This window comes from Callorhinchus milii, unplaced genomic scaffold (genome assembly GCF_018977255.1).
Source record: "Callorhinchus milii isolate IMCB2004 unplaced genomic scaffold, IMCB_Cmil_1.0 Scaffold8, whole genome shotgun sequence".
Classification (NCBI taxonomy): domain Eukaryota; kingdom Metazoa; phylum Chordata; class Chondrichthyes; order Chimaeriformes; family Callorhinchidae; genus Callorhinchus; species Callorhinchus milii.
The window spans coordinates 6,884,394-6,907,948 of NW_024704749.1; the positions used below are offsets into that span (position 1 = coordinate 6,884,394).

At 48.1% G+C, this 23,555-nt stretch overlaps 1 protein-coding gene across 3 annotated transcripts in view; it reads right to left on the reverse strand.

Moving 5' to 3' along the window:
- emid1 (EMI domain containing 1) overlaps nucleotides 1–23,555 on the reverse strand; it is a 48,769-nt gene that overhangs the window by 12,378 nt on the left and 12,836 nt on the right. For 2 of the 3 annotated variants that reach the window (XM_007902282.2, XM_007902284.2), the window contains exons 4-8: nucleotides 10,634–10,720; nucleotides 4,544–4,605; nucleotides 4,126–4,267; nucleotides 1,524–1,568; nucleotides 209–298 (exon numbers count right to left, since the gene is read on the reverse strand). In XM_007902282.2, the coding sequence (XP_007900473.2) occupies nucleotides 209–298; nucleotides 1,524–1,568; nucleotides 4,126–4,267; nucleotides 4,544–4,605; nucleotides 10,634–10,720 (426 nt within the window). The remainder of the gene's footprint in view (nucleotides 1–208; nucleotides 299–1,523; nucleotides 1,569–4,125; nucleotides 4,268–4,543; nucleotides 4,606–10,633; nucleotides 10,721–23,555) is intronic. The other variant, XM_007902285.2, reaches the window with a different exon arrangement.

The window sequence follows — 23,555 nt, forward strand, 5'->3', positions numbered from 1 at the left end:
CTTATTCAATCCGTCAAAGTTGACACCGCTTGAGCTTCCGGAATTATTCCCACGTAGAGACATTTCTGCATGGTACACGTATGTGGTGGTAAACCCATGTGATGGGTTTGCATGTGTCGGGCACTACGGTGTCCCTCACAGCGCCCTACACTGAACACAGAGAGACATAAGGTCTGACGGAGGGGGGGGGCTCTCGCCGGACACTGACCTGGGGGTCCCATGTTTCCTCGCGTTCCCGGCATTCCGGACGGCCCCCGGATGCCAGGCTCACCCCTCGGACCGGGAAACCCCTGGGAACCTGGGATAAATAATCAATAAAAATATAGGAATAAGGAACAGGCAACAGTAAGGGGAACATCACTGTTAATAGAGTGAGAGTGAGAGACTGGAAGAGAGAGAGAAAGAGTGAAAGAAGAGGGGAGAGAGAGAGAGAGCAATAAGGGGAGAGAGTGAAGGAGAGAGAGAGAGTGTAGAAAGCAGGAGAGCAGGAGGAGCGAGGAGAAAGAAAGAGGGAGAAAGAGAAATGAGAGCGCGTGAGACGGAAGGAGAAAGAGAGCGCAAGAGAGAAGACTTATAAAATTTAAGAAGCAGCACTGGAGTCCACTGCGCACTGAGGACTGAACCATTTCATTGTAAATTTCCATTAGAAAAACCTCTGCTCTGGGGGAATGGGGGGGAGGGGGGGAAGGGGGAAGTGGGGGAAAAGAGGCGAACGTTAGCAAGGTCTCCCGAGGGGCTTAGAACTGGAGAACGAGTCTGGCACATCGCCAGGCAGCTCGGCTCGGCAGTAAATCCCAGCCTGTGCTGAGGTCTGCCCGGCCCTGTCTGGCTCATCACAGAGACCTGGGAAGTGTAGAGGGGCCCTCGATTCCCAAGGCGGACAGTTGGGTCTTGGATAGTCCTGTAGCGTAGTGGTTAGAGCGCTCGTCTCGCAAGCGAGAGGACCTGGGTTCGATTCCCGGGCGGGGAGAAACCTTAGGCAAGTTTCCTCACTCCACACACATGCTTCTGTTTACCTAGTAGTAAACAAGAGCCCGGTTGCTAGTCGATTGGCGGATCGCTTCTCTGGGGATAATAATCCCTCCAAAAACCCTCAAAAATGTTCACTCAATCCACTGTTTGGGGGACACTGTCGTCCGCAATTGGCTGCCGTGTTTTGCCCATATAATATGCAGTCAATCCACTTTAGAGAATATTTTCTGAAGCGCTTTGAGACATCTCAACTGTGTGATAAAGCGCTGTATCAAATGCAAGGATTATTATTATTATTATTATTATTATAGGTAGATAGATTGACAAGTCCTGCAATGGTTTCCAGTGTTATCACAGAGCCACACACACACACACACATACACCTCGCTTGGCCACCCGACCCCTTCTCACACACATACACCACCCACACACTTACCTCCCCCAACCCTCCCTTGGCTCGGCTGTGTCGAGTGCTCTGAGAACCCGCGCCCCCCTTTCCACCCCGCTGTGAAAGCCGCTGCGTAAAACAAATGGCTCGTTGCTGTACGTACCATCCCGGCCTGGAGAGCCACCCATCCCTCTGTCACCAGGGAGACCTGTGTAACATGGGAGGTCAGGTTTAATACAGGAACACAGCGAAAGGTGGTGGTGGGGTGGGGGGGGGGGGGTGCATGTTTGCCCGGATGATTTTTTTATTGTGGGGGAGGGCTCATCGCCCAACGAGTATCTGGGATTAGCAATAACAATGTTTCCAGATTTAACAACAATAACAAATTACATTTCGATGGAGATCTTAGAGGTCGGGAGGATGTCCCATTCACTCCCAGACATGCAATGTCGTGGGGTGGGTGGGTGGGTGAGGGAGGGGTGGCTAGAGTGACACCAGTGTGTTTCAGAGCAACCCCCACCCCCCCCCCCCACCCCACCACCCTGCACTACATTTTTTTTTAAAAATCGGAAACCCGAAAGCAAAGGGACCCGTTCTCTCGTGACATCACCAATAACAACAACAACTTGCACGTGTATAGCGCCCATCAGGTCGCGGGGTAGAGTCGGGGAGCGCTTGACAGTGGCCGAGTCTGACCCACACAACGCAAGTCCTCCTCTGAGTTTCCGCGCGGCCCGAAGAGATAAGCCTTGGGAAGTTTTGCCAGCAGCAGGTTATTTGTACAGATGAAATCAATTGTGAAGTTACAGCAGACATGGTTCCTCCCCCAGGAGCCTGTAAAACCAGTTAGTGCTGTTAATGTAACACGGGCTTGTCTGGGTTTGGGCCACAGCACAGCACAGCCAGAGCCCCTGTTTCACTTTAAAACCGTAATAATAATCCTTGCGATGTAACACAGTGCCTTTCACATCTCGAAGCCCTTCACGGGATCCGCTGCACAGCGAGGTGACTCGCCTGGTGTGCTTTTCTCTAGATTTGTAGCCGGGAAGTAAATGACAGATTTTAATCATCATCATGGTAATAATGATAATAATCCTTTTGAGTTTGATGTCACGCCTTATCAAACGTCTTCAAGACATGTCAAAGCGCTTCATCGGATGCACTCAGGAGCTCCTGAGAATTTTGTGGGTGGAAATTTGATTTGTCGGCCGGGGACACGGAGAGAGAGACTCACTTTTCTTTTCGAGTAGCGCCCCCACCAGCACAACCCCTGGAGTGTCAGCGTAGACTGCGAGCTGAAAAAGTCCCTCACGATTGGGGTGGGGGGGGAAATGGGACTTGAACTCCCAGCCTTCTGACTCAGAAGCGAGAGCTCTACCGACTGAGCCAGTCTGACACACAGCAGTGAAACCATCCTTCCCTCTCTCTCTCTCCGGGCTTATCAAATGCAATCTTTTAGCTCATGTAAGCACAGCCATAACACACAGAAAATAAATAACTGCCTAATGGAATGGGATTAACGTGTTCCGTGCCAGGGCTTTGAAGATTATCTTTATTGGAAACGCGAACCGCGAGCCCTCGAGCCAGGCGTGTTGTGCACCCCACCCCACCCTGCCCAACACACACACGCACACACACACACACACACAAAGCGTCCAAGGGACACAGAATAGACGGATTCCGATTTCCATTGAGAGCTGCCCTCCGCTGTGCAATGTCAGCAAATCACATTTACAATAAGAAATAGGTTCGGAACAATCCTTGCATTTTGATATTAGAGCCTTTCACATCAACAACAACAACAACAACAAGATTACACTTGTACAGCGCCTTTCACGTCGGGAGGATGTCCCAAGGCGCGGGACAGAGTAGAGCATTTCAGACCCGAGCTGGGGTTGGAGGGGGTAAGGGAGGGGAGGGGAAGGTGGCCGATGGCATGGTCGAAGAGGAGAGTCTTGAGGTGGGACTTGAAGGAGGTTAAGGAGGGATGAGGCGGAATGAATGTGTGTTTGTGTGTGTCTCAAAGCGCTCAAAGCACGTTTGTGGGTGTGATTGCGCAAATCAGCCAGATTTAATCAGTTCGATGTTTAAAGATCCTGTAGTGCTTTTCTGTCAATTCACTTTACAATATATCCTGTGAAGCACTTTGAGGTGTCTCAATGATGTGATAAGGCGCTGTATCAAATGCAAGGACTATTTGCGCATAGCGACATCCTGAAAACAGGCGTCAATACACTCTACACAAGCCTCCTAATCCCCTCTCATGTGTCTCTCTCTATTCCATTCTTCCTCACTCACGTGTCAAAGTTCCTCCTAAATATTTTGACCCTCGTTGCTTCCTACGGTGAGCGGCACCTTCTCACCATCACCGCCCTCTGTGTTAAGACGTTTCTCCTACACTCCATGACTGAGTTCCAGTGAACTCCACAAGTCCACTGTTAGTGACAGAGGTAGTTACAGACTCAAACTAACGTCTCGCTGGTAGACGGACGCAAAACTAGAACAAGTAAATAAACCTTCCTTCCTCAGTGGGTTCACACCACTCGCAGAGAGAGAGATAGAGAGAGGGAGAAAAAGAGGGCGGAAGAGTGAGCGGTAGAGGGAGAGCAAGAGAGAGTGAGCAAGAGACAGTGAGACAGAGAGAGAGAGAGAGAGAGGGAGGGTGCTGAAGAGTCACCGTCACGACACTTTCAGGTAAATCCTAAGGTGGAAGGCGCTGGACCAGACGTGAGGATTATGACTTATTTCTTATTGCTGTTACTAACCTTTGGGTCCTCGTGCCCCAGGCTCTCCCTGCGCGGCAGGGGCTCCCCTCAGGTCCAGTGTCTCCGAGGAGCCGGGGTCCACGGCCTGACCCCGGGAGGGGACCTGGGAACTAGCCGGCTCAGCCGCAGCGAGTAACGCCACCTAGAGAGTGAGAGACACGGAGAGAGAAAGAGTGCATGTGTGTGAGAGAGAGTGTCAGAGTAAGAAAGTGACAGAGAGAGGCAGACAAGAGTGTGTGGGTGTGTGAGAGTGAGAACGTGAGAGTGTGAGAGAAAGTGACAGAGAGAGACAGACAAACAGAGTGTGTGTGTGTGAGAGAGTGAGAAGAGCTCCCCACTCACAACACACACACACACACACGCGCGCGCGAGCGCACAAACAAGCACACGGTTTATTAATCAGAGCGTTCCCGCATACCTTTGCTTCCAGGGTGCTGAGACGGCTGGTGATTTGTGAGATCTTAGTGCAGTTCAAACAACCTGAGAAAACAAGAGCAGCCTTAAACCTCTCAAAAGAGGGGGAGCGGGGGGGGAAAGGAGGGGGACACAGAACAAAAATACACTTACAAGTACTCACAGTCACTACACTTGACAGCAATTGCCCTGAAGCTCTTTTCCAATTGATAAACACGGTAATAGTTCTCTCGTTTGACATAACTCAGACGAGAGAATTAATCTGATAATAATTCTCTCGTTGATATACGCCAGGGACACGTTTCGAAGCGCTTCGACTTAAAGTTTAGTGACCGTGTATTTTTCAGGTGAACACGGCGATCAACTTGCGCACCGCGATGTACCGCACGAACAGCCGTGAAATGATTTGACTGATTGTATCCAGCGGGATCTTGGCCTGGGATTGCACGAGAGTCAGCCTGTGGCTGCGCGAGTTCAAAGTCCCGACTTGGGCGAGCTTGATAGGTTTTGATATCACAGCATCAAAGGCAGGGATTATTATTTCAGGAAGATATTGCCAAAGTGAGAAAAATAACACAACAACTTCAACAACAATAGTGCCTGCATTCGACGTGGCGCCTTTCGTGCCAGGCGGACGGACGTGTGAAAGGGCTTCGGAGGGTTTCTTTGGGAAGCGTTTCAAAGAAGTTTGGCCCACGCAAGAGACGTTGCGTAACTGAAAGTTGTTGTAGCGTGTACACACGCGCGCACCCACACACACACACACACACAGTTCAGAAGCTCAGGGCGCTGATTCAATCCACAACCGTTTGTGGGACAAAGCTGTGTGCAATTGGCTGCCCCAAAATACAGTCACTCCACTTGACAGCGTATCCTGTGAAGCGCTCTGAGACGTCCCGATGACGTGATAAGGTGCTTTATCAAATGTAAGGATTATTATTGGTAGCAGCGGTCACTGATGCAGCTCCGCGCTGCACTTTAGCAGTGTCGGTTGCGAGAGTTCTCTCACATATTAATCCGCTATTAAAGCAGCTGATTCTTAAGGTTGCCAGTAACGTGCTGACTGGTAGAGCGAGCGCTTGGTGAGGTCCCGGGAACCACATTAAACAGCCTCAGGAAGTGTCTGTGTCTCGTGCTGTTTTGTTGGCTGAGCAAACAACAGGGAGTTTTACTCAGGACAAATACACAAGCGCTGACAAGAGTGGTACTGTCCCAGCCAATACCCCCCCCCCCCATCTCTGTTAACTCCGCAAGCCAAAGCCTTAATGGGTCGGGTGGTCCTAGCTAGACAAGCAGCAGGAAAGCTTGCTGGTCTGTGCTTCCAATGGCAAGCTATGCAGTTTTAGCTGGTTGGACTCCAGCAGCCACCCCAACGCACAATCTGGGATCCCCCCAAGCCTGGGCTCTTGGCTACCTGCTTCTAAATACTATCCAGGAGGAAGGGAGAGAGAGAGAGAGGGAGGGTTGTGCATTCCATTCCCGACACAGGAAATTTACACATTTGCAAAGATTGTTTTCCCATGGGTTTCGGCTGAGGTTTAGCTGAGATGGCCAGCAAATTCCATTCTTTTTAGTCTTAGGATCCCACATCCGAGTCTTAAGATGGCAAAGAAAAATATTTCTGGACGATCTCAAACTCAAATTTGAGTCAGCGGATTTCACAGCTAAAACTGCGATCGGAGGGTGGGAGGGAGAGCACGGAACTCGCTGCTGGAAGCTGCTTTCGAAGCAGAAAGCATCAACGTATTCAAGAGGAAACTTGGTGGATGCACGAGAGAGATGGGAATTGGTGGAGGGGAAAGAGGAGATGGGTGGGAGGGAAGAAAAAGAGGAATCGTAGGGGTAGAGGCTTCTGTGGAATATAAACACGGGCACGGACTGAACGGCCTTGAATAATAGTCATGCTTATATTTTATACAGAGCCTTTCACGTTTCAAAGCACTGCATGGGATTTCACCGTAAAGCGCAGTGACTGTGTGTTTTGTGGGCGAGTGCGGCAGGCGAATTGCACGCAACCACTTCACTGCAAACAGCCGTGCGGAGAGCAACAGAATTTATTTGCACCTGGTACAACAGCAGCACAACAACTTGCATTTATATAGGGCCCTTCATGCGGGGTAGTATCCCAGAGCGCTTCAAAGTGACGGAGTCTGACAATGAGCCGGTGTATATCAAAAGGGACCTAAAGTGATTCTCTCTATATTTTCCCAACCTTCCCAAACCACTTTACAACTTGCTACTCGAATTATCCGCATTATATTTCACGGCAAGTCTGTGACTCAACACCCAGGTTTATGTCAGTAAAGGCAATTAGACAGACATCAAGGCCCATTGCCAATCCACCCATCACATTTACCTTGTTTTTGTTTTCAATCCCCAAATCACCGACCTCTCTGGCTTCCCAAAGCGATTTATGCGTGGCTGACACGCTCCAAGATAAATATTGGTTTATACTTTATTAAAAGGAGGCTTCAACTCCGGTTTCTTGGGAGTTTTATTTGAAGCAGATTTAGCAGATTATGGTGTCAGCGTGACATTGACACACGCAGAGCGCAGCCGTATATTAAAGCGACGTTTGAAAGCTCGGGCCAGTTCTCCGACAAGAGCGTGTGTGTGTGCGTGTGGGAGACGCTTGCTCTGTTTGCACGGGATGTAATGCGAGTCCATTTGCTGCGAGGAAATACAAGGGAGAGAGACCTCGTAATACAACGGCTTTCTGCGTGTGGATTGAGTGACCATTTTTTGGAGGGGAGGGATGATTACCCCCAGAAAGCGATCCACCGATCGACTAACAACCGGGTTCCTACTTACTGCTAGGAAACAAGCGCTCTCACCACTACGCTAAGGGGGTGGTGGGGGCGGGGTGGGTCATGTATCTGAAGGATGGCACGTCACATTTGACAAACCGTGCTGTTTCACAGAGTCTGTCTTATTGCTGTGAGTGTTTTTCCTGATCGCTTTCCCAGCTGCTAATAAAGCCGGAGTTGGATCGAATCCCTGGATATTTTGGAGTTCTGTGGTTCATTGACAAAGGAAACTGGGCAGACTGCGTTTGTCTGAGAGACCTTGACCCAGGCTGGAGCTCAGCACCGCAACCTAACCTCAGGCTAATAGGGGGAAAGTCTTTCATTAAAGAACACTTCACCCCCCACCCGCCCACTGCACTCTGGTTTACCTCAGGCCTGCCGTGAATGAACAATGCACAATGGAGAGCAAGGGAGAGAGAATCAGAAACATAATAATAATCCTGGCATTTGCCTTGTCCTGCCCCTTCACTCCCTGGCACCTCCCTACCTCTCTGACCTGCTTTCTGCCCACTCCACTACCCACTGCTTCCTCTCGGCGGCTCCGGCCTCCTGCTTGTCCCTCGTCCTCTTCGCTCCACCATCGGCATCCGCACTTTCAGCCACTGCACCCCGAGGCTTTGGAACTCTCTCCCTCATCCCCCCCCACCTCGCCCCCTCCTTCCCCTCTTTTAGATCACGCCTGAAGACCTTCCACTTCGACCGTGTTTCCGGCCCTCATTCCCCACATTCCCCACAGCTCAGCGACAGGCTCCACCACTGTTAAACTCTCCGAAACCCTGCACCGTGTGAAGGGGGCTATATAAATGCAAGTTGTTGTTGTTGTTAAGGCATGTCAAAGCACTTCACAAGTTTTTTTAAACTGTAATAGTAGCGACGGCGTTCTTTGTAGGCGAATGTGCCAGACGGTTTCTTATAGCAATGTCCCGCGAACAGCCATGAAATGAGTGACCGATTTTATCACAGGGACGGGCGGTGGGCGGGGGGGGGTGGGAGAGGGGCGATTAGGCGGGGAAGGGGGATTTGTAGGGTGGGGACCCAGGAGAAACTTGGAGAGAAAGGGGATTAGAATGGAGGGTTCCAGTGGACGGTTAGCCGGGTACCGACACACTGAGGATAGCAGGGGAATGTGTCAATGTGTCCGGGATGACCCATGATGATAACAATCATAATAAACCTTTCATTGATACAGTGCCAGAAACCTGTCATTCAATTATGTCTTGACTTATCAGGGTTCCCATTTGGTTTCTTATCTTAACATCAGTACCAAGACTTTTTCTCTTCTCTCTCTCGCTTTCCCTCCCTCCCCCTGTCCCCTCTCTTCCCCCCTCCGTCCTCTGATCCCTCCTCTCTTCAACCCCCTCTTCTCTCTCCTCTCCCTCCTTCCCACTCTCTCTCCGCCCCCCCACCCCATCTCAAGCATTTAAGACTTGCTGTTTGCAAACAGACTCCTTTTTCTTTTGTGTGTGTGTGTGTGTGTGTGTCTGATGGACAAGGGCTGGATTGAGTTGGCTGTTTCCCTGATGCGTCGGTTGTCTGACGGCGAAAGTGGAAACACATGAGAGTCTGTGAGATTTCGATCGGGGCAGGAAGTGTGCAGTGACCCTGTGCTGCTGGGCTCTGCTCTCCATTCTTTCCGACCCGCGAGACCCCACCCTGTGTCTGAGTAACAGGCGCCGGTTGATCCCAGCGAGGTTATGAGCATTTGACGCAGCACCCTTTAGCTACTCCCTCGGGACACCTCAAAGCGCCTTCACTCTGCATTTTGTATTCACATAATACCTTACAACGCAGTATTTACTCTGTTCATTTATTTACTCTGTTTACCCAGCAGTAAGTAGGAACCCGGTTGTTAGTTGATTGTCTTTTCCGGGGCTAATAATCCTTCAATTTTTAAAAAAAAAATAATAATAATTTGGTCACTCAATCCACGACTATCTGTGCGACGCTGCTGCTGGCCATTGGCTGCCACATTTTGCCCGCAAAAAAAATACAGTCAATCCACTTTACGGTATATTCTGTGAAGCGCTTTGAGACGTCTCAATGATGTGACAAGGCGCTAGATCAACTGCAAGTATTAGTATTATTGCAAATGCACGTACAGATTGCTACACCAGAGTATATCTACTCAATATTCAGCGATCAGTGACAATAACCTTACATAAAGTCTATAGCTACCGTTACTGTTACTCTAGTTTCTATAGGTATTAGTACTGCTGGAGGCGGGGGGAAGCCAGCGGACAGATGGACGATGTCTGAAAGCGATTTAAGATGAAACTGATGAGGGCCTTGCTCTGTTCTACGGGAAGCAGACCCTGTGCATTTGCTGGAACTCAACTCTTTCCATCACTGGTCGCTTTGTGTAAGAGAGACGTCTCTCTCTTTCTCTCTCGCTCTCCTCTCTCACCAACCCCCAACCCAATCCCCGCCACATCACGCTCCATAAACCGCCCAGATAAACACAGGCCATGTGTAAACCTGACTGTCTGGTGCCTCTGGCAGCTTTATGAGATCACGGCCAATATTCACAGGCGTTGGTGAGCTCAGGTGTCGCCCAGTGCTGGGTGGGCTACCCCCACTGCATATTACTGGCCCCCACAACAGGCATGTCAGCACATCACTCCACATTATAGGACAGTAGCGTATAGGATAACACTGTATAAGGATAGCAATAAATGGGCTAACAACATATAGGATAGCAACATATAGAATAGCAATGTATAGGACAATGTTCAAAGTCCTCCAAAAGAAAAAAAACCCCACTTAAATAGAAGGAATCTCACACCCATCCCAATACCGCGTCACTGAGAGTAAAGGCCGTTCCTTCAACCTCAGCTCACGAGGGGAAATGGTGGATGAGAGCCCCCACGGAAATGGGATGTTTAGCACAGTAGGAATGTGCTTCCTGGTCACTGAGCAACAGGTCACACAGCGGACTGTCAGACAGGGAAAAAAAAGCATCCATTTTGAGTGGTGTGTGTGTGTGTGTGATTAATGTGTGTGTTGTGCACGTGTGTGTGCACGGGTGAGTTGTGTGTGCGTGTGGAAGCAGATTGCGAATGTGTCGTTGATGCCTGAGCTGCGCTGGAGCTGAGAAAACGAACATCGGGAAGGAAAGAGAAGATTTGTTTGGAAAACCAGAGTAGAGATTATTTGCCATTGAAAGGGGGGAGGAGGGTGGTGGAGGTGGGGCTGGGGTAAGGGGGGGGGGGGGGGGTGGGGGTGAAGGGAAGGGAATCAAAGCAACACGCTCCGTTCTAAGATGGGATTCAGGATTTGGAATTCTTTACCTGGGAAATCTCCGGATTTGGGGAACAATCTGCGGTTGTGAGACACGTGACGTCCACCCTCCAACGCCTCCAGGAAGTTGCTGTTCTCTGAAAGAAAGGGAGTGAGAGAACGTAAAATAATATGTTGGTGGAGTCCTGTAGGGCACTGGTTAGAGCACTCGCCTCACAAGCAAGAGTATCCGGGTTCGATTCCCGGACAGGGCGAAACTTAGGCAAGTTTTCTTACTTCACGCACCTCTGTTTACCGAGCAGTACAATAGGAACCTGGTTGTTAGTCGACTGGCGGATCGCTTTATGGGGGTAATAATCCCTTAAAAAAATAATAATAATTTGGTCACTCAAACCCACGACTGTCTGTGGGACACTGCCTTGCGCAATTGGCTGCGCGTTTCGCTCACAAAATACGCAGTCAGTTCACTTTACAGTACATACTTGCAGTAAAGCGTTTTGAGATGTCTCAGCGATGTGATAAGGCGCTATGTCAAATGCAAGGATATTGTTACAGAATAATAATAATAATCCTTGCATTTAACATAGCGGCTCATCACGTCTTCGAGACGCCTCAAAGTGCTTCGCCGAATAAACTGTAAAGAAATAAGGTAAATAGATTTGTTAGGTCAGGGTAACAATTATTATTATCATCATCATCATCATCATCATCAAGGGATATGGGGCAAAGGCACGCAATTGGAGTTGAGCTACAGATCAGCCATAATCTAATAGAATGGCAGAACAGGCTTGAGGGGCTGAATGGCCTACTCCTTTTGCATGTTCCGTATTTCTCTCTCTCTCTTTTTCCGTCTTGCTGCCTGTCTATCTCTCTTTCTCTCTCTTGCTGTTCTGCGTGTCTCTCGCTGTCTGTCTGTCTGTCTGTCTGTCCCTTGCTCTCTATCTCTCCTCTCTCTCTCCAAACCTTCAGAGTTTGGTTTTATAGCGGAGCACGTCCTGCTCTCTCGCTTCCTTCCCATTCGATCTCACAAACACAGCTCCCCAGTCTCTGGCCAGCAAGCCTACAGACAGGAAAGAGAGGGGCTGGCTGGAGCACAGGGTCAGACCGCTAGCTGTCAAAGACTCCCCCCCTGGCAGCCCCCTCACACACGCCCCTACCCCCCCTGATGGTTCGTGTGTTATTGAGCTGTGTTTTATTGGTTTCCCCAGCTCAAGGGAGACACATGTCAGCAGAAGCCAACTCTGCTTATAAATGGGATCTGGGATTAATTAGCCACAGAGCAGAGGTGAAATCCTCCAATAAATGTTTTTTTCTCTCTCTCTCTCTCTGCAGCCCCCCACCCCTCCACCTTCCCCTCTCGGCAAATGTGAGGAGCTTTTAACAGATCTCAACTATAATTCATCACTTATCCTCAGCTCATCCGATTGATGTAGTGAACTCCTGATAACTCGACCCTGGCTTAACAACAACGACAATTTGCATTTACACTGCGCCCTTCACACAGGGCAGCATCTCGGAGTGCTCAACAGTGAGGTCGAGTCTGGGGGGAGGGAGGAGGTTAACTTGTCACTACCACTTAATTTATCACGCTGTTAATATTTCTTTATGTATTTATACACATGCCTAACTCATCACTCCTGATAACTCATCACTGAGGCCTTGAGGCCTTTTCCCCGGGAGTGCTGAGTTATCAGGAGTTTACTGTGTGTGAAGATCTACCATATTAGAGACGCCTTCATCCCTCCTCACCTTGCTTTTCGCTCTCACCTTGACACCCCCCACCACCCCCCACTCCCCTCTCCCTTCTATTTTTACACCGAGTTTCGTGTACCTTCCCCATTGGCTGCCGTGTTTCGCCAACAAAATATACAGTCACTCCATTTTGCAGTGTATTCTGTGAAGCGCTTTGAGACGTCTCAACGACTTGATAAGGCGCTATATCAAATGCGCGCATTATTTATTTAATTTAACATCAGAGTGTCAGCATGGACTATCTGAGCTCAAAGTCCCTGACGTCGGAGGTTGGGGGGGGTGGGGGGGGGTGGGAATACTGGGCTTGAATCCACAACCCTCTGGCTCAGAGGCGAGAGTGCTACTGACTGAGCCAGGCTGACGAGCGACTGAACAAACCGCAATTTTCTTTGAATTGTAGAGGCAGGGCCTTGGGATGACGAGAACTTTTGAGGTTTCACATCACTGAAAGGAACGATTGTGTTTCAATCCTCGGGGGAGTGGGGGGGCGGGGCGGAGCAGGGGGGGGGTGGAGGAAGGGAGGAGGCAGCACCCATCCCCTTGACCACACTGCGATTAAGTAATTTGTAAACTTAACTATGGGAACCGGTTGCGTGCATTCCATTCACATCACTGAGTTTCTCGTAAAGACTGGAATTGCTGGCGGTGGATATCAACTCTCTGTAACAATAATCCTATAATATATGGGATTATTATTACATCATCATTATTGTTAGATCATTTCAGAGAGCGCCTTATGTCGTTGAGACGTATCAAAGCGCTTCACAGAATACACTGCAAAGTGAATAGACTGTATATCTTGTGGGCAGAACGCGGCAACCAATTGCGCACAGCAGTGTCCCACAAACAGTCACGGATTGAGTGACCAAATGATCATTATTATTATTACCCCCGGAAGGTGATCTGTGAAAGCAACTAACAACCAGGTTCTTACTTGCCGCTAGATAAACAGAGGCGTGTGGAGGAAGGACATTTGCCAAAGGTCCCTGTCCCGCCTGGGAATCGAATCCAGGTTCTCTCACTTGCAAGGTGAGTGCTCAAACCAATACGCTATAGGACTCCACGTAACGTCAAAGGGGCCCGGCCCCAGCGAGACCAGCTCCTGTGGATATGGAGACGTTGCGGATATCAGGCTCGGAGTGGGAGACCCTTACTGAGGGGTGGAATCGTTTCAAATAGTGGAGGGAGGAGAGGAGAGAAGTGGGAGTGGGGGTGGGGGGGGGGGGGGGTGAAAAAAAAACCCAGAACAATTCTGTAGGAAAGAACGCAACGCAAATTTACGTACAGCGCCTTTCACATCTGGAAGATGTTCACAAAGCGCTCAACGGACCAAGAGCAATACCGTTAATTAGTACGTCGCTAATTCGCTGAGAAGCATAAACCAGCAATGATTTTACCCACTTCAATTGCTGAGGAATGCGGCTAATAACAAACAGATTGTGTACTTATACAGAATTGTGTGTGTGTGTGTGTGTATGTGTGTGAGTGTATGTGTGGGGTGTGTGTGTGTGGGAGGAGGGTGTGGGGGGGTGGAATTCCAACCAGGGATCTCACAGCTATGTGAGCATTTCGCTAGACCCTCCTTCCCCCCCACCCCCCCCGAGAAAAGCTTTGCCCCAAAAGGTCTCGACCCTTGTCTACTGTATTGTATTCTCTATTCCACTGTGGTTTCAGTCAGTAAACCCATCCCACAGCCAGCAGTGGATGTTGTTGTTGCTGTCTTTAATATATTGTACTTACTTAGCAGATAGCTGGCTGCAAAACTCCAGCCGAGTTAGAGAAAGAGAGAGAAGGGGGAAGATCAATAGAGAGAGAAAATGAGAGCAAGAGAGAGAGAATGAGTGAGAGAGAGAGAACTAGAGCAAGAGCGCAAAGGGGAGCGAGGAGGGAAGAGAGGGAACTCGAGAGAGAAAGAGAGAATGAGAGCGAGAAAGAGAGAGAGACTGAGGGGGGAAGAATAGGAGGGAGAATGAGAGCAAGAGAAAAAGAGAGAAAAAAAGAAAATTAGAGCAAAAGAGAGAGAGAGAGAGAGAGAGAGGGAAGGAAAAGACTAAGAGGGGGAGAAGAGAGAGGAGGAAGAGAATATTGGATGTGATAATTAATGTGCTTTGGTGGCTGGCTACCGGCTGGTTAGCTCCGCGGTTAGTCGCAGGAGATTAGTCAAGAGTTCAATTAAGCCCGTTTGGCAAATGTTTCCACCTCCAAACATCTGGGAGTTCAACGGTGCCACATCAGGTTTGCTTTTAACAACTGGAGTGAAAACATTTAGTCTGTAATGGTTATTATTTTTCTCTTAAAAAAAAAACAGCCTCAGAACTACGTTAAAAAAACAGGACCATGTGAACACCACACAGCTGGGAAAACCCCGAACGGGATATCGGAACTGGGTATTTTTCTCCAGCGTGTGCAGCCGGCCAGACTGTGCGAGTTCAAAGTCCCCCATAATAATAATAAATAATAATCCTCGCGTTTGATGCAGCGCCTTATCACATCGTTAAGACGTCTCAAAGCGGTTCACAGAATATACCGCAAAGCGAATTGACCGTGTGCTTTGGGGGCGAAACGCGGCAGCCAATTGGCCACGGCAGCCGTGGAATGAGTGACCGATTTTATCTGGGGATTGTTGGCTGGGCCACCGGGAGAGAGAGAGAGACTCCCTTCTCTTTTCGAATAGTGATGCAGGAGAATTTTAACATTCACCCGAACAGGCAGATGGGATTTTGGTTTAACGTCTTGCCCTAAAGACAGCACCTCCGACAACGCAGCACATTGGAGTGCTGAGTTGTGGAGTGTCAGCCAGACTTTTAACTGTTCCAAGTCCCGATGTGGGAGCTTGAACCCACAACTTACTGACTCAGAGGCGAGAACGCTTCCGATTGAGCCACAGGCTGATACACGAAACCAAAGAGCTGTGGATTCAAAAACTTCCCTTTGATGGAATTATTTTTGGAAAAAAAAATCATATCACATTTTGAACGGAAAATTAACTCGACACCGGGCAATAAAGAAACACCTAGTTATCAAATGTCACATAATTGCGCAAAAACCTTACTGGCTGGAGATCACTGTCTGCCCATAACCTATGTGCCTGACATGTGTCACTCAAATATTCTGAGGCACATTTCACTCAGCATCATTACTTGCTCTACCTGTATCCAATATCCCTAATTGCATTACAGAGTTTCATCTCCATTTCCATATCTAAGAGTGACTGCAGATTGCCTTTGGTTGCTTTGTGTTCCCCTTCACTGAACGGTGATGGTGTAACAGCCACTACTAAGCCAGGGAGATGTGGACATCGCAGGTTGACAAATTTCCAACGGGTTCATCATCGCCGATGATGATTATTATTAATAATAAAAAGCCTTGCATGTGATTCAGTGCCTTATCACGTGAATACGTCTCAAAGCTTCTCGCAGGACAATAATAATCCTTGCATTTGATACAGTGCCTTATCACATCATCACGACGTCTCAAAGCGCTTCACGGGATATACTATAAAGTGGATTTGACTGCATTTTGCGGGCGAAATGAGCACATTGTGGACAAAAGAGGTCGAGGCAGTCAATTTCGAGTCTGTTCTGAGGGTGTGACTCAGTGTGTGTCCATCCATATCGGTGTGTGTGTGAATCTATCTGTATGTGTGTATGTGAATGTACCTTTGTATTTACATCCGTATCTGCGCGTCCACGTGTGTATCTCTTTGTGTGTGTGTGTGTGTGTGTATACAGTATGTCTTTATATGCATCTTTGTGTGTCAGTGGTGCTAATGCTTCAGATGAGATTTAAAACCCACGATTCTGTCTGTGCCCCGTTGTGGTGAACGTTAAAGATCCCAAATAGAGAAAGAAATGGAGAAGAGAGTGTGCCCACAGCTCGAGTAGAGTTAAACGGCTGAGGGAATGGGGGATGTGGTGGGGGGAGCGGGGGGAGGGAGAGAAAGAGAGCTAATCAAGAGTGAGCGAGGGGTCAGAGCTGGGCTGCCGACCACACATAAAGGCCTCGTGATTGTCTGGGTCACACATCACTGGGCTCACACTATGCACTGCTTTAGAACCACTGATGGCACTCGGCACAAAAAGGCCCCTGAAGAAGCGGGCTTCACTCCCTGCAGTCCCGCTCACACTGACACGCCAGCCTCCCCCACCGCCCAAAATAAAAACCCAGGGCCCCAGAATGATGGGAGCATGACCCCACTCCTCCGCCCCGACATGCATAAAAGCAAACTGTATTGTATTTGGTGCAGCGCCTCCCAACACCCAAAACAACTCAAAACAAGGTTATAATAAAAATAATCCTTGCCTTATCACGTCAAGGCACCTCAAAGCGCTTCGCAGAATATATTACAAAGTGAATTGACTGTGTATTTTACGTGCGAAATGGCCCCTTTCCACTGCCGATGGTGGGACGAGCCGGGTGAGGGGACATGGAGCAGGCTGAGCGGAGGGAGTGGACCGGTCTGTCTACAAATGTTATGTGTTGTTGTATGCTGTTAGCAGGTCACAGAGGTAGGGAGGAGCAAGGCTGTATATGTATATTATCAATATAATCTTAACACGGTTCCCAATCCGCCGGGCGAAATGCCTGTGAGCAAAAGACACCGCTCTCTCTCTCTCTCTGTGGATGAACGGGGAGATAGGGCGAAATCGCTCACAGGATTATTTTTTTCTCTCCCTCAGTCTCTGGCTCCAAAATAGAAATATTTAAAAATTTCCTGCAGTCAGCAGGAAGCAGCGTTCCAGGTTATGTGCGCGGCCTTCGCTGCCAATACACACAGCGTGGAGAAATCCAATGCTCGGCTTGAGAGAGAAAGAGAGAGAGAGAGAGAGAGAGAGAGAGAAATTGCCGATTTCATGTTAAGAAAGACAAAGAGACGACACATCTTCGGCAAAAGAGTGTGGGCCACAGGCAATGTCCTCCCCGTTCCACCCCCTGCGGGCAACGCTCTCCCAACACCCATCCCACAACAGCACATTGAGGGCAAAGACATACTCTCCAGCACTCAAGGTGTATGTTACTTTGCTGAGGTGCTGAGCATGGGGAATGGGAGAGGGCAGACAGGGGGTCAGTAGTTCAGTAACAGGTGGGTTTGGGGTTGTAACAGGCTATTTCCTGCTTACAACATCAACAACTTGCTTTTACAGTGCTCCTCACGCAGGATAGTGCTTAACGAATAATCCTTACATTTGATGTAGCGCCTTATCACATCATTAAGACGTCTCAAAGCGTTTCACTGAATATACTGTAAAGTGGAGTGACTGTATATTTTGTGGGTGTGCTTCGACCGACCAACAGACAGGCGGACACTTCCATTCTCGATCGCTCGTCAAAACAGAAGCATCGCTATCTGCTCCGGGGAGAAGCGACCAAACCAAGGATTAAACAAACGGAATTCTTTGTGCAAACACTTCCGACCCCCACCCATCCCCACATACACGATCGGGTTTGGCTTGTGACGTTGTCCACTTGCTGTCCCCTTTCTTCTCTAACCTCCCCTCACAACCACACACCCACACACAGATAGGCTCCCTCTCCCCCCCCCCGACTGAACAGGCAACTCACTGTCAAGTTTGGGTATCAAACGATGTTTGCACAAACTAATTTGGTACATTAGTCCAGGCTGGACTTCGAGTGTTAAGCTGCGGAGGTGGGTGGAGAGGAGGATTGTCGGCTTCAAACCCATTGATAAAAAGGGAAAAGACAAAAAAAAATAATAATCCCTCCAAAAACCAAAAACAATAATAAAATTGGTCATTTTCAATCTACAACTGTTTGTGGGACATTGCTGTGCGCAATTGGCTGCCCCGTTCGCGCACAAATATACAGTCAATTCACTTTACAGTGTGTTCTGTGAAGCGCTTTGGGACGTCCTCCCGACGTGAAAAGCGCTATATCAAATGCAAGGATTATTATTATTATTATTATGTCGTCTTACAGCTTGTCACTTTTCTGGGACATTTTGCAGACGGACAGCAGCTAGCTGAGAGCCAAGATAAACCAGCACATTACGTAAAATGTATTTTAAAAAAAAGGCTAGGAATGTGTGTGAGTGGGGGGTGTTGGAGAGAGAGAAAGAATAATGGAAATCAGACACCCTTCTCCCGATCTTTTGAAATGCAATCACTTTAAAGGATTAGTTACGAGTTGACGCCAGAGGTTTCTGCTTCGCTGAGCTGTCTTTTGTAACACACTTAGACACTTGCTTAGATTCCCCACCTACGACCACCTCCTTTCTTGTACCATCTTACTTAAGGCCACAGTGGATGCAGAAGAAAAATGAACAGTAATAATCACTCTTTGCATCATTACTATTATTGTTTCGACTGCTGCTATTACTATTATTACTTGCATTATTACTTACAATAATAATCCTTGCATTTGATATAGCGCCTAATCACATCGTTAAGGTTTCAAGACCCTTCACAGGATATATTTCGCCCACAAAAATAAGCAGTCAATTTGCTTTACATTAATATTCAGTGAAATCACTTTGAGACGTTGCAAAGACGTGATAAGGCGCGATATCAAATGCCAGGATTATAGATTACATTATCGTGAAGTGACTGATTGTGTGGGCGAAAAGTACACCACACGTAGCAAGTGTCTAAGTGTTCCAAAACATCCGCTTGTTGTAAAGTAATGGAATCATTTGCAATAATTTGCTTTAGCACATCTAGGAAATGAGGATCAATCCTGGGCTGAAGATGAGAAAGTTGTAGCGGTGAATTCTTTCAAATTAAGGGGCGGCCAACTTTTAGAATGTGGCTTCACTTAAACTCAGCTGTCTGTGTCTCTCGTTCCAAAACATCACTGACAGACAGATGTTCACCGTTGGTGCGGAGGGAAACACAGCATTTTTTTTCATTTGAGATGCTTGAAGTCTGACCCCCAGATGTAGCGCGAAGCTGTTTACAATGGGAAGGTGGGGGTGTGGGGATGGAAGACAATTTATGTGTGTTGCTTAGAAGGAAATGATGTCAGTGTGTCACAGCACATGACCCAAAAACACTGAACGGTGGCTATTTTTCACCATTATAATGCAGGGGTTGGGTGGGGGGGAGCGTTTAGGTTGAATTGAATTCATCTCCCCATCCCACCACCAACCCCACCCCCACAAAAAAAAAACTGCATTGTAACGTACATTTTCAATACTTGCATTCGATTCAGTGCTTCACCACGTCGGCAGGTAGTGACTGTGCGTTTGTCCACAAAAAAGTCTAGTTGTCCTTTTTACCACCACTATTTAACAGACTGGATTTTGTTAGGGGGAAGGAGGAGGAGGAGGAGGAGGAAGGGAAAGGGAAGGAAGAAATGCCAGGCTCCTTCCTCACAATCAACCGGGTTCATTTCCATTGACGTCAGATAGCAGAAGATTTACTGGCACGTCTCGCTGTGAAGGTCAGGGGCGGGGGGAAGGGGTGGGGGGGGGGGAAGGGGTGAATGTGTGTGTGTGGTGGTGGTGGGGGACGGGTGGGGGGGTGGGGGGAGAGAGAGACGGACAATAATAGGGTCGGGTTAATGATCGACCCACAGTCTACTGTGAAATGAACTGCCCGGGCTGTATCAGTGCCAGTGCAGTGGGTGATTTAGTGCTGAGGAGCACTGGCGCTCAAAGCCGGCTATTGTTCCTCAGAGGACGTGGGCCATTCACTCTGTCAAGACACGAGTAATGACTCCAACACTGGTCACTTGATGTCGATTCAACCTCCCCAGAGACTCAGCCACTTCCATTCTCTATGGCCATTGTAAAGTCTTATTTTTTTTAAAATGCCCTCTCACACACACACACAACTTCGGTGTTTTGATCTATATGAGGTACAGATTCAAGCAGTTGTGGGTCTAAGTGAATGAGGTTTACTGATTACTCCTCTGTGCGTGTGTGTGTGTGTGTGTGCGTGCACATGTGGAAACAGTGTGTGGGCAGTCTGTGTGCGCGTGTTGTGTGTCTGTGATAAAAATGTTTAAAGAAACTCAAAGGGAGAAGAAGTTGGTAGAATTTGTTACACGCACCCCCTCGTGCAGGTTGAAGAATGCCTGACAGAGCAGCTTTTACAACGGGAATTAGACAAATATTTCCATGTATAAAATATAAAAGGGTGTGGAAAGAGTGGGGAGGGAAGTGGGAGCAGTGGGGTAAAGGCAGGGCACAAAACGGATGGTTCTCACAGTGAGCACTGTCCCACAGGCACAATGGGCCGAATAATAATAATAATAATAACAACAATCCTTGCGTTAGCGTTTTATCATGTCAGAAGGATGTCTCAAAGTGCTTCACAGGATTTACTGTGAAATGGAGTGACTATATATTGGTAGGCAAATGTGACAGCCAATTGTACATAAGCAATCAAACAGCCAGGATACGAACGATTGATTTTACTCGGGGGGAGAAAGTTAGCCTCTTTCTGTGCTGTAACGTTGGGGAGTGGAACACAACTGCCCAGGGGGTTAGAGAATAGTCAAAGGTGGTCACGGCATTGACTCTCTGACTAAGTGACCGAGTGAGTGACTGACTGACAGCAAATCAACCACAGTTTAAGGTTTGCTTTGTGTAATCTATCCTTGGCCATCATGAAGTAGAAATGGTCACGACTCCCTTAATCTCTCCTGTTCTTGAACACTGCCCAGCTTGTTTGCCTAAAGCAGACACCCCAGGGGTTCGAAAGCATTGCAAGTCAAGAGTTTACGCCCATTATCAGTCTGTGGATCAAACTGAGTGAGTGGGTTTGCACACACCATTTCTCAGCTAAATATTCCTTTCTTCTAGCCAATTGCGCGCAGCAGTGTCCACAAACAGTCACGGGTTGAGTGACCAAATTATTAGGAATTATTACGCCCGAAAAAGCGATCCGCCAATTGACTAACAACCAGGTTCCTACTTACTGCTGGGTAAACAGAAGCTTGCGGAGTAAGGAAACTTGCCTAATGTTTTGCCCTGTCCGGAAATCGATCCCGGGTCCTCTCACTAGCTCGGCAAGTGCTCTAACCAATCCGCTCCAGGACTCCACAGTCCCACGCAACACTCCTGCACAAGTGCACAAGACTGAAAGGCTGCGCTCTCAGTTTTCAATTGAAACCCAACAACAGATTCAATTCTTGCTGGGAACAGAAGACCCAGCCACCTCGTGCCAGCTGTCTGTACACCACGTAGCCTTGTGAGGAATCCAGAGCTCGTCTGCAATGCTGGATAGAAAGACAGACCTTTGTACATTATAATCCAACCGCTGCCGCAAGCGCACACACACACACAAACACACACACACACACACACCTCTTAAAAAAGAGTGCAGATCTGCAGAAACTTTAACTTTTAAAAGACCAAAAGGCAAAGATTTTCCAAAGGAAATAGTCTGTTCCCCTTGATCGCGTCCTGCTTTGGCCAACAACCAGAACAATTTGGTCACTCAATCCACGATTTGTTTGTGGGACGCTGCTGGGCTCAATCGGCTGCCGCTAACTGTTTTTGCCCACAAAATATACAGTCAATCCACTTTGCAGTACATCCTGTGAAGCGCTTTGAGTCGTCCCATTGATGTGATGAGGCGCTATATCAAATGCAACGATTATTACTATTATTATTATATCAAAACACAAGGGTCATTACTATAGTTAATGTTATTTTAAACTATGCCGATCGCACAAAAGACCCAAAATAGCTGAGTAACAAAGCCTTGAGCTGGCGATGGCGAGGAGGGCAGCTTCGGTTACGCCGCTCACGCCACTCTCCACTCGTATCGCCGCCATCTTACTGGGCGCTATCTAACCCTACGGATATCTGACGAACAAATTATCAATGACAGCTGCAAATTGAATTCTTAAAAAAANTATACGTTTGCTCACACACACACAACACACACACCAACAGTTACCCCAACGCACATTCTGGGACACCTGCAAACCTTTGCTTTTGCCAACCTGCGTCTAATACTTTCCAGAATTAGATGAGGAGGAAATGTCCCTCCAGAGAGAGTGCGCATTCCATTCCAACAAACTATCAGTAGGATTCCCATGTGTAGGTGGGATGCGTGGAACTCTCAGCTTGGTTTGGAGTCTCTTAAGCACGGTGATAATAATAATAATAATAATCCTTGTATTTGATATAGCGCTTTTCACGTCTTCTAGACGTCCCAAAGCACTTCACAGAATATACTGTACAGTGAATTGACTGTATATTTGTGGGCGAACGCGGCAGCCAATTGCGCACAGCAGCGTCCCACAAACAGTCGTAGATTGAAAATGACCAATTTATTATTGTATTTTGTTTTGGAGGGATTATTATTAGGGCTGTGTGTGGAGTAAGGAAACTTGCCCAAGGCTTCGCCCTCTGCCTGGAATTGAACTCAGGTCTCTCGCTTGCAAAGCGAGTGCTCTAACCACTGAGCTACAGGACTCCATGTGATGGATTTCCGTGTGTGTCAGACACTCCCTGACCCCAAAAACCACGCAGCCACAACACAGAATGACACACACACACACACACACAAAGAAAGAAAGCGTCCTTCACTGGTCTTGGGCCAGCTATTGTTGTGCTCTCTGGATTCCGTCTTGATCCAACAAAAAAAAAGTGTGATGCAGTAACATCTGTAAACATTCTTTGTCAGCCAACTCAATCTCTCTCAAAAAAACTTCAGCTACTGTTATCATTTATTGAAACTTTCAAATAAAGCTATGTCTTTGGAGACGGTGCGTTATTTTCTAAAGGGGGATGGATTTATGCATAACTCTGATTCAGGCTTTCTGCTTTTGCACAGCAGAGCAAAACAAAATTATGGTTATAGACAGACGAGCAGAAACTCACATGAAAGAAAAGCACAGCTGGATTTGTAATAAAGACAAGTCCTCGTGTTTAATGCAGTGCCCGGAACGACTTGAATCACAGCCCAGGCGATTTGCCGTTGAGAGCGCACACAGCGTCCATCTGTTCGTAAGGGGGTGAGTTTGGCAGCTCTGAGGTCTGGGATGGCTTGTGGAGTAAGGAAACTTGCCTAAGGTTTCACCCTGCCCAGGAATCAAACCCGGGTCCTCTCGCTTGCGAGGCAAGCGCTTTAACCACTAAGCTATAGGACTCCACATGGATGCAAAGAGAAGTTACCATCTGACAGCCTGGATTCTGTTATCTGTTGCAGACACATTCTGTCGAGTGTTTGCTCTTAACTTAAATAATCCCTGTTCTACTGAAAGAGTTCCTAACTAAACTCAAAGACTCTTAAAGCTGTCGCACTT